The 13,037-nt window shown below is 51.9% G+C and overlaps 4 protein-coding genes across 4 annotated transcripts; 1 reads left to right on the top strand and 3 right to left on the bottom strand.

Annotated features, from left to right (window-relative positions):
- Positions 1-967: 967 nt before the first annotated feature.
- PFICI_07319 (Autophagy-related protein 18) lies at positions 968-2,328 on the bottom strand (the record flags this gene model as incomplete). Its single annotated transcript, XM_007835900.1, has 2 exons — positions 968-1,001; positions 1,070-2,328. The coding sequence occupies 2 exons, from the start codon at positions 2,326-2,328 to the stop codon at positions 968-970; spliced, it is 1,293 nt and encodes a 430-aa protein (XP_007834091.1).
- Positions 2,329-4,088: 1,760 nt separating this feature from the next.
- PFICI_07318 (uncharacterized protein) lies at positions 4,089-7,474 on the top strand (the record flags this gene model as incomplete). The annotated part of the gene is made up of 5 exons (XM_007835899.1): positions 4,089-4,154; positions 4,247-4,467; positions 4,542-4,903; positions 4,960-6,938; positions 7,025-7,474. 5 exons carry the CDS (start codon positions 4,089-4,091, stop codon positions 7,472-7,474), a joined length of 3,078 nt encoding a protein of 1,025 aa, XP_007834090.1.
- Positions 7,475-7,681: 207 nt separating this feature from the next.
- Positions 7,682-9,290, bottom strand: PFICI_07317 (uncharacterized protein; the record flags this gene model as incomplete). The annotated part of the gene is made up of 2 exons (XM_007835898.1): positions 7,682-8,608; positions 8,775-9,290. The coding sequence occupies 2 exons, from the start codon at positions 9,288-9,290 to the stop codon at positions 7,682-7,684; spliced, it is 1,443 nt and encodes a 480-aa protein (XP_007834089.1).
- An 841-nt stretch (positions 9,291-10,131) lies between these two features.
- Positions 10,132-12,534, bottom strand: PFICI_07316 (DNA repair helicase rad15; the record flags this gene model as incomplete). Its single annotated transcript, XM_007835897.1, has 1 exon — positions 10,132-12,534. One exon carries the CDS (start codon positions 12,532-12,534, stop codon positions 10,132-10,134), a length of 2,403 nt encoding a protein of 800 aa, XP_007834088.1.
- Between the last annotated feature and the right edge of the window lie 503 nt (positions 12,535-13,037).

Below are 13,037 nucleotides of genomic sequence, written 5' to 3'. Positions count from 1 at the left end.
AATTTCTCGGCGGGTGGCATATGATTGCACTTCACTTCTCGTTTTGCTAGTCACAATCCGGATGGTATTCTCGATCTGGAAATTTTGGACAAATTTAAGTATGAATCATATCGGCAGCTTGGGCTTTTTTTTTTTTTTTTTGTCATGGACAGGCTGTTCTATTCTCGTGGATTTGAGATGGATCCTTGCATTAGGGGTAGTCTTGCCATGGTATTTGGATTTGTCACTTTTTGTCCGGAGTCAATAGGCAGAACCTTGGATTTGACAGCAACCTACCACTCGAAATGGCGTTGTTGATATTAAGTTGGCGGGCGAAGAAAGAGGCCCGATGCCAGATAGCATGTCTATAATGATTTCGTCGTTTACCGGATCCATTGACTTGAAAATATATACATATATGTAACACGGCAACCGGCTAGCGTCTCTGCGAAATATCCCTGATTATCTTGAAGATTGACTGTTCATACTAATCCACGCAAGAAAGTTCGAACACACGTCTACGGTTGTAGATATAAAGGTATCTAGGCTGACGTCACGCCGGGAAGGGGGGGTTTCGGGAAAAAGAAGTCCACTCCTACAGGCTGGACGCTTGCTTTATGTAGAAAGCCTGTCGATATATCAAGATGAAAGAATCAGATCTTGTCATGGCCACACGACCTCATTGATTTCAAATGTACGGATTGGGTAAAAGCAATACTTGAATGTCCCAATCAATAAATAATGCTAAACCCATGTCTCCCCCAGTAGGGTATTAAAAATAACTGAATAAGGCGCCAAACGCTGATGCATACATGTTACAAGTTGAAAAGAAATGGGAGGCGAGCAGGCTGCAGCTCACTCACTCACATCATCATGGCGTCCCGAGCGACAGTCGATAGACCAGGCCCAAACAAGAATGGCTGTAGGAAGCCGCCTCGTCCTGGTTAAATGTGCTTGCCAAGCGGCCAACTTTTTACGTCTCGTGACTTTACGGATCCAGTTTGTCATCAATGTCAAGAACACTATCATAATCATGTTAGTTTGACACAAATTATGGCTGGGCTGTGGCTGTTTAATGTTAATTACGTACGAGAATTGCTTCACCAAGTATCCTTCTCCGCCCTGCTCCATGTCAATGTTGAAGACATAGAAACCGCCATCAGATGTGACAACCATGACCTGAGGGCTGCTGCTAGACATGGCAACGACACTCCTCCCCGCGCCCTGTCTTTGGGGGGGCCTCGGAATCTTGATGTGCGCAAAGTCACGCTGCGGTTCCCACATCTCATTAAAGGTCTGCGGAAGATAGTTGCCCACGACGCCTGCCACCCTGCTGCCCATAATTTGCGAGGATCGCCGCAGGATGCTACTAAACGAACCGCTCTGCCTCCTATTCGTGGGCGGTGGGTTGGACGCCTCGGCGGCATCACTGCGTGGCGAACCGGTATTGCTGCTCGGCGAGTCGTTGCCGCTGTCATAGCTCCTGCCTCTGGTGACACGGTCCCGGGAAGCCTCAGCCGTCGACGGGGGCCCTGGCTGCTGTAACCGGAAAATGTGGATTGTGTCGGTTGTGGAAGAGACACACAGGAGCGAGCTCGTGGCATTGAAGGACATACTTGAGATGGTGCTGGGATAAGTACCGCGCCGAAATTGAAACAGCTTCTGGCCGCGCGGCACGCTGAAGACGCGGATGATGGTGCCAGTCTCGCTCGCCGTGGCCAGAAGATTGCCCTCATGGTTCAGGGCAACGCACGACAAGGGCGACTTGTGGGCCTCGATGACGTTGACGGCCTTGAGGGTCAGTGTGTCGTAGATGAGGACGTCGCCCGAGGTGACGGGCGTATAGAGTGAGGCAGGAGGCGCGTGTGCAGGGCGGCGGTCGGAAGCGCCTCCGTCTTCTCGCGGTTTCGGCAGCGGATAGGCCAAGTAGCAGTTCTCTGACGAGGGCGAGAGGGCGCAGATGGCACCAGGGTTGGGCGAGGTGGGTATACTGGTCAGGAGGGACATGTTTTGAATGTCGTACAGGTAGATCTCATCCTCGAGCACGACGGCCAGGCGCTTCCGGTTGAGGCGGACGGCCAGTACGGCCGAGGGAAAGGTGAGCTCGCAAATAACGGAGGCGCGCTTGGTGTTTTGGATTATCAAGTGGCGGGGCGAGAGGATGAGGGCGACGAGGGAGGTGCTAAAGAGCATCTCGATAATGGAGACACTACCATCGTCGCTGCTGAAGATCTTGGAGAAGGGATCGGTGTGGTAGATGCGAAAGCCCTTGCCGGTGCCTACAGCCAGACAGCTGTGATCCTGGTTAAAGGTGATGAAGTTGAGCGAGGTGGGAGTTGAGCTCGCCATGGTATACAGCCGGCGGGCGGCTCGGGGGTGATTGGGTGATCGGTTTGGTCAGCGCAGTCGGTTGTTTGGAATTCGGTTGGCAGGCAAGTAGTAAAAATGATGCAGCAGCAGCAGCAGCAGCAAGTATCTCGCCCGCTCTCAGTCAAGCAAGTCGGTGAGAGTCGTCAGAGACGGAGAAGTATTGTCATGGTTAGTTTCACCGATGAACCAGACAACAAACAACAAGAGCCTCGTGACGGTCGGAGGAAGGAGGTCTCGAGTGCCGATGGGAGCAGGCTACAAGAGCACCAGAAAAGCAAAGTCTATTGAGTGTAGGTATTCATCTGTTGGGTGGTTGGTGATGGCGAAGTGGGGGGTTGAATGGCAATAAGGCCTCAGAGCTCCGACCCCCTCCCTACCTACCTACATACCTTGGGCTACCTACCTACCACCTTGCCTAACCTAGGTACATATGTACTGTAGGTAGCTTAGCTTACCTTAGCTAGCGATCAAGGTGGGGTGAGGGAGGGGAGCTCTTCACTCAGGTAATGTAGCCCTTGAAGATGTGGTACAGAGAGTACCGCTACCAGTCGCCAAGGTCAACTGTCTACTATGTGTGTTGGGTCACTATTCCAGTATCTAACCTATCTAGATATCTTGTCTGTCTACCCCGAGTAAGCCATATTTATACATTGCGTGGCTTGTGCTTAAGATATGGCTTGCAATAGGTATGAGTTGATGTGTCTACGTTCGTCGCAGTCGCGTCGTCGATTGTATCATGCTTGGCGAGAAAACGGACAATTAATCGATTGCAGGGGGCTCCAGGTCGTCTTCATCCGACATATGAGTAGCTGCTGTAGTATACGTACCACTTGATCTACCACGAGCCAGCATCACGAGTCCACTATAAACTCAACCCTAGCCGCTCACGTCTTTGACCATCTCCACTCATGATGAAAGAGAACTCCTACTTATCCCGCGTGTCAATTTGCATGTATCAAGTACTACATATGCGCATTGTAGTGTAAGAATTTACTGGCAGATAAGTAGTAGTGACGCTGTCTGCCTTCTTTGATCATCATCGCCGCCAGAGTCAAGTGCAGTGGATTTTCAAAATTTCTATAATACTTTAGAAACTCTCCTTTCTACACTGGGCTTATTCTTAAAAGCCGTGGTGCATGAAACAAATTACTAGCCAAGCGAACAAGGAATTTATGAGAATATATAAATGACTTGTATTCATTACGATGCAGCTGTTCACAGCTTTCTGGCATTTGTCTCAGTCCTCCAGTCTGTCGAGTACAAAAGAGGTGTGGAGCACATAACTCACGGATTGACACCTGATAGGCTGCTTAGGTAGTAGGTAGGCTGTAGCAAAGATCAAATTTCACAACCTTCGAGTTGTGAATATTCTTGCCTGCCAATTTCGCATGCGTTTGGTTTGTGTAAGTATTGCAGCCATCCAAGACGCCAGTTCCGAGGAACAAAACTCTTATCCAAGGTTGCCAAAAAAAAAAGACGAATTGAAAATGCTACCAATGTAGGACATGTTGCTTCCAAGCAGTGTCTGTATAAGAGAAAGAAAGAAAGACACTGAAAATTTTCCCAAAGAGCCCGCTCTCCTTCTTGCCCTGCCTCCACGCAGGTGCGCCTTGGGTAAGAAATCCCAAAGCTGGACGTGTAATAGTCACACTTTTCGCATACCTCCTGGACTTTACCTAAGAACATAATCCTTTTTCGATTCTCTACTCGCGGCTGTCGCACGACTACTCCAGCCCACCATGGCCAAAAAGAAGCCCGAAGGTCGGTCTCCCAGGGAGCGGGCCCTGGATGACTTGGTCATGTCTGTAAGTGGCCTCTTCACACCTCCTCGTTGAGTTCATGTCCGACTTTGGTCCATTTGCAGCTACGAATCTAATCAAGTCTCATCTCTCCACAGACGAACAGTAGCAGTATTGTATCCAAGAGAAGTGTGGAACGCATCTATTATCCTGACGAGCCTCACTTCTTTCGCTTCTTTGTCAAGAAGTTTCAGCGGCGCTCCCCCCTCATCAACCGTGGATACCATATTCGACTTCACGTCATTGACGTGGCTGTAAGAAACTTTCTCCGGAAGCCTTCGCTAAAGCGCAAAGTCGTCATCAATCTCGGCGCTGGATTGTGAGTTATCGACACCCCTTCTGACTGCGCTCGCTCTTGGCTCAGACTCACTACTAACATGACAATACTCATAGCGACGTGCTTCCTTGGCAGTGCATGACCAGATACCCGGATTCGTGCAAGAATGCCAGGTTCATCGACATTGACTTTCCAGATCTCATGGAGAAAAAGCGCAAGGTCATACAGGAGACGACCGAGCTCAATTCGATGCTGACCCGCCTCGATGTCTCCAAAGACCCGCTGGTGTTCCTGCAAAGTGACGAGTACATACAAATGGGTTGCGACCTAAGGGATCTCGACAAGATACAACAATCCATCTCCCAGCTAGTGGATCTTGAGGATTGTGAATTCATCTTCGTTGCAGAGGTTTCCATCACATACATGGAAACGGTAGCCGCCGATGCCGTCATCAAGTGGGCAAACTCGCTGGGCCAAGGTAATCAAGTCTTTCTCTCTTCCACATTGGGCCATCTCGTGCTAAGTCCAATGTAGCCGAGTTCTGTCTGCTGGAGCAGATCTTACCTGATGGTGCCGAGCATCCCTTTGCTGAAACCATGTTGCGCCACTTCGAGAAGCTCAAGACTCCTCTCAAGTCGGTACTAGCCTACCCAACCCTGCAGTCGCAGAGAGACCGCTTTACTCACCTGGGCTGGTCAAACGTGCACGTAGAAACCCTTTGGAGTGCTTGGTCCTCTGCTACATATCTAACTACAGAGGACCGAAAGAAACTCAACGGCATTGAGCCATTTGATGAGTGGGAGGAGTTTGCCGTGTTTGGTGGTCATTACTGCGTTGTCTCGGCCACAAACAGGTTGAAGCAAAGTCAGGGCCAGACAGAATGTGCGGCAGACAGTCTAGCCCAGTCATCCTCAAACCTACCGTCAGTTGAAGTTGAAACCGAGTTCGGCGAAACCCCACGTACCTGTCAACGACGGTTTGGAGCATCAATGTTGTTGCAAGACTACACCGGTCAAGAATACGCTGCAAATCTCTTTGGTCTCGGAAATACCAGCCGTTTGTCGTCTGTCGATCTGTACGGCCAAGATTCAGCGACGGTCGACATGAAACCAACTGGGCCTCCAAGTAGAATGTGCCATACCGTCGTCGACCTCGGACTCCATGGAAACATCCTGATTGGAGGCCGGGCATCTCCGTCCGCTCCGTTGAAGGACTCGTGGGTCTTTGACAAGGTTCGAAAGTCATGGCGGAAGGATCGCGATCTCCCAGTGCCTCTATATCGACATGCAACGACGAGGCTCGGGCATTCAAGCTTAGCTCTTACCATCGGCGGCAAGACCGGGCCGTCCACAGTTTACGAAGGCTGCCTCCTCTACGTTCCCGATAAAGGCTGGCTAGAATGTGAAATCCTCGGACAACCCCATGCACCAGTATTTGGCGCCGTCGTGGTCAGTATCACTGGCAACCGATCAAGCGCCTTTGGTGGTATCCTGCTGGGAGGTCTACTCGAGGATGGTGTCCTGGCTAGGCAATATCTACGGTGGAATCTTTCGATAACTAATCTGGAGAAACCCACGATCTGCTTCAGCCCAATCACAGCCCAAGATGAGCAATACGGTCTGTTGGATCGGTTTGGAGCTACTGCCGTCGCGTATAAGCCCGGTCGGCTTGTCATCATTGGCGGAATCGTCAAGGGACAGGTACTGGACCACAGCCATGAAATATTGCTCGTTGGCATCTCGGACGAGAGTCTAAGCATAGTATCTACCTGTCAAATAGACGTTAGCTCAACGTTACCCAGACCTGTTTTGCTTGGGATATCCACCGTACAGGATGCACAAGGTCGTGTATTGCTCACGGGTGGTGGTGCAACCTGCTTCTCCATGGGGACGTACTGGAACAATGGCTATTATGTGTTGGGCTTCAACGACGGCTATACTGGCACGTTACCTGCGCCCGTCGAACAACTGCCGAAATGGACATTTGCTCAGACACTCGAGCTCACCAGCACCCCGGTACAATACAGGACTGCCGACTCAAGCGCTCGGGATGGACGGCCTGAAGTACAGACACTACCGAGAGTCAAGCTGGCATCTTCTGCCGAGTTTGACAAGATCTTGAAGGCTGGCCAGCCTGTAGTCATTGAGAAAGCAAATCTAGGTAGCAGCGTATCGACATGGACACCCGAATACCTCGTTTCCAAGATCGGCAGGGGTCGAAGTGTCGTGGTACACGAGTCTACCACCGCCAAGATGGACTTTAACTCCAAGAACTTCAAGTACGTGACCAAGGAGTTTGGCAGCTTCGTAGACGAGGTCCAAAAGGGAGGCCGCATGTATCTGCGCGCGCTTTCCGAGGAGAAGCCGGCCGACAGGCCAGCCAATCTTGCCGAGGACTTTCCGAGCCTGGCAGAGGACTTTGTACTACCACCAGAGGTTTCTTTCGTTGCGGACAATACATTTAGTTCCGTGCTTCGGATTTCCGGCTCGGTGAATATGTGGCTTCACTATGACGTGAGTTTCCCATGTCCCACTAACTTTCCCCCCTATCGCTTCTACCAGTGTCATCCAGCAGGTCCTAACGCCGCATTTACATACAGGTCATGGCAAACATCTACTGCCAGATAGCTGGCACAAAACGCCTGGTACTCTTCCCGCCAGCTGATGTCACGGAACTTTCCTTTGCGCCGGGAGCTTCGAGCTCTAGCTTGGACGTCTTTGCGGAGCTCGACACGGCCTCGCTGGCCAACACTCGTCCTCATGAAGCCATTCTCGAGCCGGGGGACATTCTTTTCCTCCCTCCGCTCTGGCTTCACACGGCTGCCCCCGTGAGCGGTCTAGGTATTGCTGTAAATGTCTTCTTCCGCAATCTGGAAGGAGGTTACTCAGCCGGCCGGGACGTGTATGGCAATCGTGATCTTGCAGCCTATGAAAAGGGTCGTCAGGACGTCACCAAGATGGCCAGCGCGTTTGGCAAAGTTCCCGTGGAGATCAGGGAGTTTTATGTAAAGCGATTAGCTAGCGAACTATTACAGAAACTCCATGAATGAGTCGTTTCGACACCAAGTTGGCGATGCTGAAGGACGACCGATGCATGAAAATCTCGAGTAGACAATATACATTCAATGCCATTGACTCAAGTTCACAAGCATGGAAACGAGTACGAACATGACTTTGACCGTTGTGAAAAATGACAGCGGAACTAGACAGCAGATAAATACTCCATAGATAGTGCTCTTGGTATCTACAGTAGCCTTCTACCTTTTCCCCAACTTTTGCCTGAACCACTGATACCCCTTGTGCAATTGATGTCCCAGCTTTTCGTTGGTATCTCGTGCATGTTCCAGACCGCCTCTCCGAAGACCGCCAGGGATAGTTATCCACAGCAGGAAGATAAAGACGAGAATTGTGAGAATGATGGGCTGCAACACCTCGACTCCTTTGCTAGACGCAATGGCCCCAACGGCGAACGGGAAAACAGCCGCTCCTCCACCGCCGAAAGCTGCGGCAAAGCCAATGGCGGATACGTGGTAATCGCTGGGCAGCAGCTTGGTTGCGGCGACAATGGCAGCAGGAAATAGAGGACCGAGAAAAAACCCTTCGAGAGCCACGAATACGGCAGAGGCGACAAAGCTCGGAATCAGCCAGTATAGAATTTGCAGCGCTGTTGAAAGCACGAGATAGATGGTTATGGCAAGCTTTTCTCCAATCCTCCCAGTGACGAAGCCTAAAATCACGCGTCCAACAGCCAGGCCGAGCCAGAAGAAGGTAACGGTCAGGCCAGCCTGAAAAGCTTCGGCGCCCCTCACTACCAGCATAAAGGTCACAATCCATCCTCCGAGGCTGACCTCGGCCCCTACATAGCCGAGGAGGAAGAAGGCCACGAGCCAGACAACGGGCGATTGCATGACGGTCCGTGTCGTCGTCCGCACACCGCCCGTAGCCTCTGCATGCGTGGCTCTGTAGACGGCGCCCGTCGCGCCCCAGAAGACAGTGGTCGTGAGGATTAACTCGAGCCCGGCTAGTCCGATCATTAGGTAGTAGTACTGATACCATTGCAGCCCACCCTTTGTGACCATGGCCGTGGCGACGAGCGGGCCGATTGTAGCTCCCAGCCCGTAGGAGCCATGCAAAAACCCCAGTAACTCATTTGCGTTTTCCATGTTTCCTATCCAGGCATTCCACTAGATGATAGAGAGGTCAGCATTCTCCATGAGTAAATCGGCCACAAACGACATCCTCATGTGGGGCAAGAATCAACACGCGTGTGCGCGAGTGAGTGAGTGTGTGTGTGTGAGTGAGTGAGAGACAGAGGGAGAGAAACGACATTGCTGCAAAATGCTTGCTTACAGCACTGTCCTCGATACCGTTTCCGAACCCGGGAAACAGCATGATCGGTGGCAACGCTGCATAGGGTGGATGCAGACACAGTGGGATATACCCAATCAACCGGGCCAGGGGAGCAAGGACAGCGACGCCACGCTGGCCCCAATGATGGTGTACGAGATTGTTGGTGAGAGCGGCAAGGAAATAGCCGACAAAAGACGAGAGAAAGAGGAGCGAGACGAGCGTGTACGAAATGCCGTAATATGGCTCAATATAGGGGATGAGCGCCCCGACGCACGCATCATTCATGCCCATGAGAATGAAGGAGTAATTCGTGACAATGAATCTCCAGGCGTTGATCTGTGGGTCGTTCCATCGTTCCAGCGAAGGCCTTGGCTGCTCGTCTGTGCCTTCGTCTTGATCGGTCAACTTTTCCACGTCCTTGTTGTCATGGTGCGGGCCGGGCAGATTTGTTTCCAGATTCCGACTTGCATCCGGCGGCGGCTTCCCGATCGCTGCTCCGAAAGTCTCCGCCGACATGCTTCAGGACCAGAGTTTGGACCGGCTTGATCTAAATGATGTTGCTCCCGTACTCGTCTCAACTTGACCTGCCGTTTCGTCTCTTTGTGAATCAAGGTCAAACATTGCGTAGCTGCAAAACGAGAGAAGGATGTATGCCCTGGCCGGGGGTCTCGTTCCGTCTCGTCCCTCATACCATGTAGGTTACCACGCTAAGGCCGATGCCGGCAACAGCCCGGGGATACGAACTGCGCTTCGGAGCATGTTGTATGTAGTGCATCACCAGTACCGTCTGTGCCTGTCGGAGGGAGAATTGGTTGCATTCCTGTTTCGTACATCACCTGTCTATCATCTGCGTGCCAAGGCTAATCCTCGTTTGCTAATAGGTCGAACATAGGCCAGATGCGGAGATGGTCATGGTCACGACCGAGGATTCGCCAGCACACAAGGCCAGGCACGCGCTGCTTGTGGACAAGACGAATGGGAGCAGGAAGAGACAGGAGGAAACGTTGGCAGTTTCTGGCACTTTACAGATGCATATCGCTTTCACAGATTCATGCCTACTAGGTAGATATGCATGTCTGATATCTGAAAATTTAAACAACCTCGAAGCGGTCTATCGGCAATGAAAAGACGATTTGTTATACAGCAATCGCATCTTGACAAACTGCCGACGCAATCGTCAAATTGTTTAATCCTGGGTATCAGTACATAGTGCGTTCATATTGGTGCGCAGAAGATCATTCGACAGATAACTAGGTGTTCTTCTTGTATGACTAGTAGATAGCCTGCGCCACTGCTTGGATCCGTAACACATTCACCCTTCAACAACGTCTATGGCTTCACCTCAGGCCGGAAATACTCATGCCACGCCATCAATTTCCATCATTTCTCTCTCGTCGTCTTCGTCCATGTCATAGTCGTCATCAAGTGCCATGACGGCAGCTTGTTGTTGCGACCGGACCCGCTGGGCCATGGTCTCCTCGTGTTCTCTCTGGAGTTCGGCAATGTGCTCCTCGTCCATCTGCGCCTGGTGTTTTCTCAAGTCGTCAATGCTCCAGGTGCTTATCCCTTCCTGGTCCTTGGAGCGGAAGGGTTGTGCCATGTCACGCAAGAAGCGCTTTGCTGCTAGGACGGCCATATCCGTCGAGAGATTAACGTCAACTTCCTGCATGGCCTGCTCAATCCACTTGGGTAGCTGGTCGCGCTTCTTTTGGAAACGACGGTCAGCCAACACCATGATACCGTAGTCGTCCTTGCCTCGCAAGACACGTCCCAAGCACTGGGCGGCATGTCGCATGGCGTCAAAGGACAAGAAGTCGTTTTCGCGGATCCGGTACGTCTCCCGTAGAAACTCCAACCGAGCCTTGAGGATTCGAGATTCCGTGTACTGAAACGGCACGCCCATGCACAGCACAGTCCGTCCGTAGTGGTGGTCGAAATCGATACCTTCCGACACCTTGCCACGTGCGACACAGAGAAGCACAGCACCACGGCCGTTGCAGCAAGCAGTGCGGTAAGTTTCTAGCGCTAATGACGTCTCCTGAGCGTCGGGCGTCTCGACCAGGATCAGCTTGTACTTCCAGACTTGGTCGAGAATGCCCATTCCTTGCCACATGCTAATGATGGACTCCATGTAAAGGTAGGATGGGAAGAAGACGACCATTCCGTCGGGCGTGACTCGGGCAAACTCGGTCAAGAGGTTTCCGTAGTTGCGCACCACACTGGGCTCGTTTCGCACCTGGAAGCTCGTCGACACGGGCGCCTGATCACTCCCGCGAGTGACGATCATGGGCAAGAAAGACTTGCGCGCTAGCGTCATTGTGTAAGATTGCATGATCACGGCGCTGAATCCGAGCATCTTTGGGTACATTTCCAGCGGGGAGATGGTGCCCGAGGTGATGATGACGGAACTGAACCGATCAAAAACGGGCTTGATGGCAATGGCCGCATCCAGGCAGGTGAAATGGAGCACCGGATTCGGTACCTCTGCGGTATCCGATTCAAATGGTTCGAGTATGAGCAAGAAGCCCTTTTCGTAAGTCGCCACAAGGGTTGCAAAAGTGGCAACCTCTTGCAGGGTCTGGTAGTCTTCAATATTGGTCAGTTCAAGGGTCCGGACCAAGGATGTGAGTCGCTCGGCACAAAACCGAAGGGGCTTCTTTTCAATAAATGTGTGCTCTCTCAAATGGTCGAGGAAGAAGGTGGGTGTCTCGGACGTGACCCTTCGGGTTTTCATCCGGCTCTTCAGGTACTCGATGAATCTCTTGAGAAAGGCGACAAAATGCTCCGCCCGACGGATGTTGCCTGGCACGGCCTCTTTCAGCAGATCGTCTGGTAGCACGGGGTTGGACATGAAGGCATCTTCCTGTCGTGCTTCATCCTGATCCCGGAGACCCTCGACCAGCTTTTGATATTCGCTCTCCAATTGTGCCCGGTCTGTCTCTCGCATCTCGTTGATCTTGCGCTCCAGATTCTGCGCACCTCGGGTCGCTTTCCGGAGCGAATCCTCGGTGATGTCTTGGCTGAGGGACTCGATGCAGACGTTGTCTATGTTGTGCGCCTCATCAAAGACAACGATGCAGTCTTTTGAGAATTCTTTCGACACTCTCTCGGCAATCTTGGGGTCTAGGAGGTAGTGATAGGAGTAGATGATGACGTTGCAGTACTGCATCATGCGCCTGGCCGTGAAATAGGGACACTGCTTGTGATCTTCTCCATATCTGAGGAGGCCTTCCAGTGTCCAGACACCATTGGGGATTAAATTATGTGGTTCCAATAGATCCAGGTTATCGTGGTAGACACAGACGTCGACGTTCTCGCCCTTTTCCTTCTTCTCCTTGACAAAACCCGCCGTCAAGCTCCTGCACCTGGCATCAACAATAGCGCCACTCTTCTCGCGCTTGACCGAAGGGTGCAAACACAGGTTCTTTCTGCTGGTCAAGCCTAGCCCGCGGAAATCCTCGGCGTGGCCGAGTTCTTGGGTACGAAACTTCATCAGAGCCTTCAATTCGGCCAGTGCCTTTTCGATCTCGGACATTGTACGGGAACAGTAGATGAGTTTTCGGTGCTCCGGATAATGCTGTTGGTAGGCTACAATGAGCGACAAGAGAGAGACGGTCTTGCCAGTGCCTGAAGGCATCTCTAGCACGCAATGGCCGCCAGCATCCAGAGTCTTTTTCAGGTCGCACATGTAGGCATACTGTTCCGGATACACCCGCGGATACGGGAACAGCACCGGGAGGTCATCGATGAAGAACTTCATGCTGGCGGCTGCACGGGTGTTGTTCCCGGGGGTCTGGTTAGGGTCGCAGAGGCCACAAGCGACATGCGGTTATGTAGGTTTGAATACCTTTGATATTCGTAAATGTCGTGATTCCCTAGCCGTCGGTCTGCCTACGAGCAGCAGAGGTGGAGGCAACTGCGCAAGGTGCTGCCGCATAAGGCACAAGCCAATAAAATGGGCGAGGGAATGGTGAGGACAGTGAAAATACAGAAACAGGCGGTGGCGGATATTGAAAGTTGGTGGTGGGCCAGTGGGAAATGGTGCAGAAGGTTAGAGGCCCGTCCAAGTCCTGGTCTCCTTCTTGCTGCCGGAAGGAATTCTTTGTGATGCCCGTCTAATCTGAGAATTCTCTTTTTTTTTTGTCCCTCTTCCCCTTTTTGGAGGCGTTTGTACCCGATCTCGAGTCTCGGCAGCATCCAGCCCCGCTGTATCTCCTTGTCACTCCCTTCGCTCACTCACAGGCCGCTGGAGGCCAGGTTCAA

The sequence above is a fragment of the Pestalotiopsis fici genome, assembly GCF_000516985.1.
Source record: "Pestalotiopsis fici W106-1 unplaced genomic scaffold PFICI_Scf_4, whole genome shotgun sequence".
NCBI classification, from domain to species: Eukaryota; Fungi; Ascomycota; class Sordariomycetes; order Amphisphaeriales; family Sporocadaceae; genus Pestalotiopsis; species Pestalotiopsis fici.
Note: the sequence above shows the minus strand (reverse complement) of the source record. Positions and strands in the feature narration are given on the sequence as shown.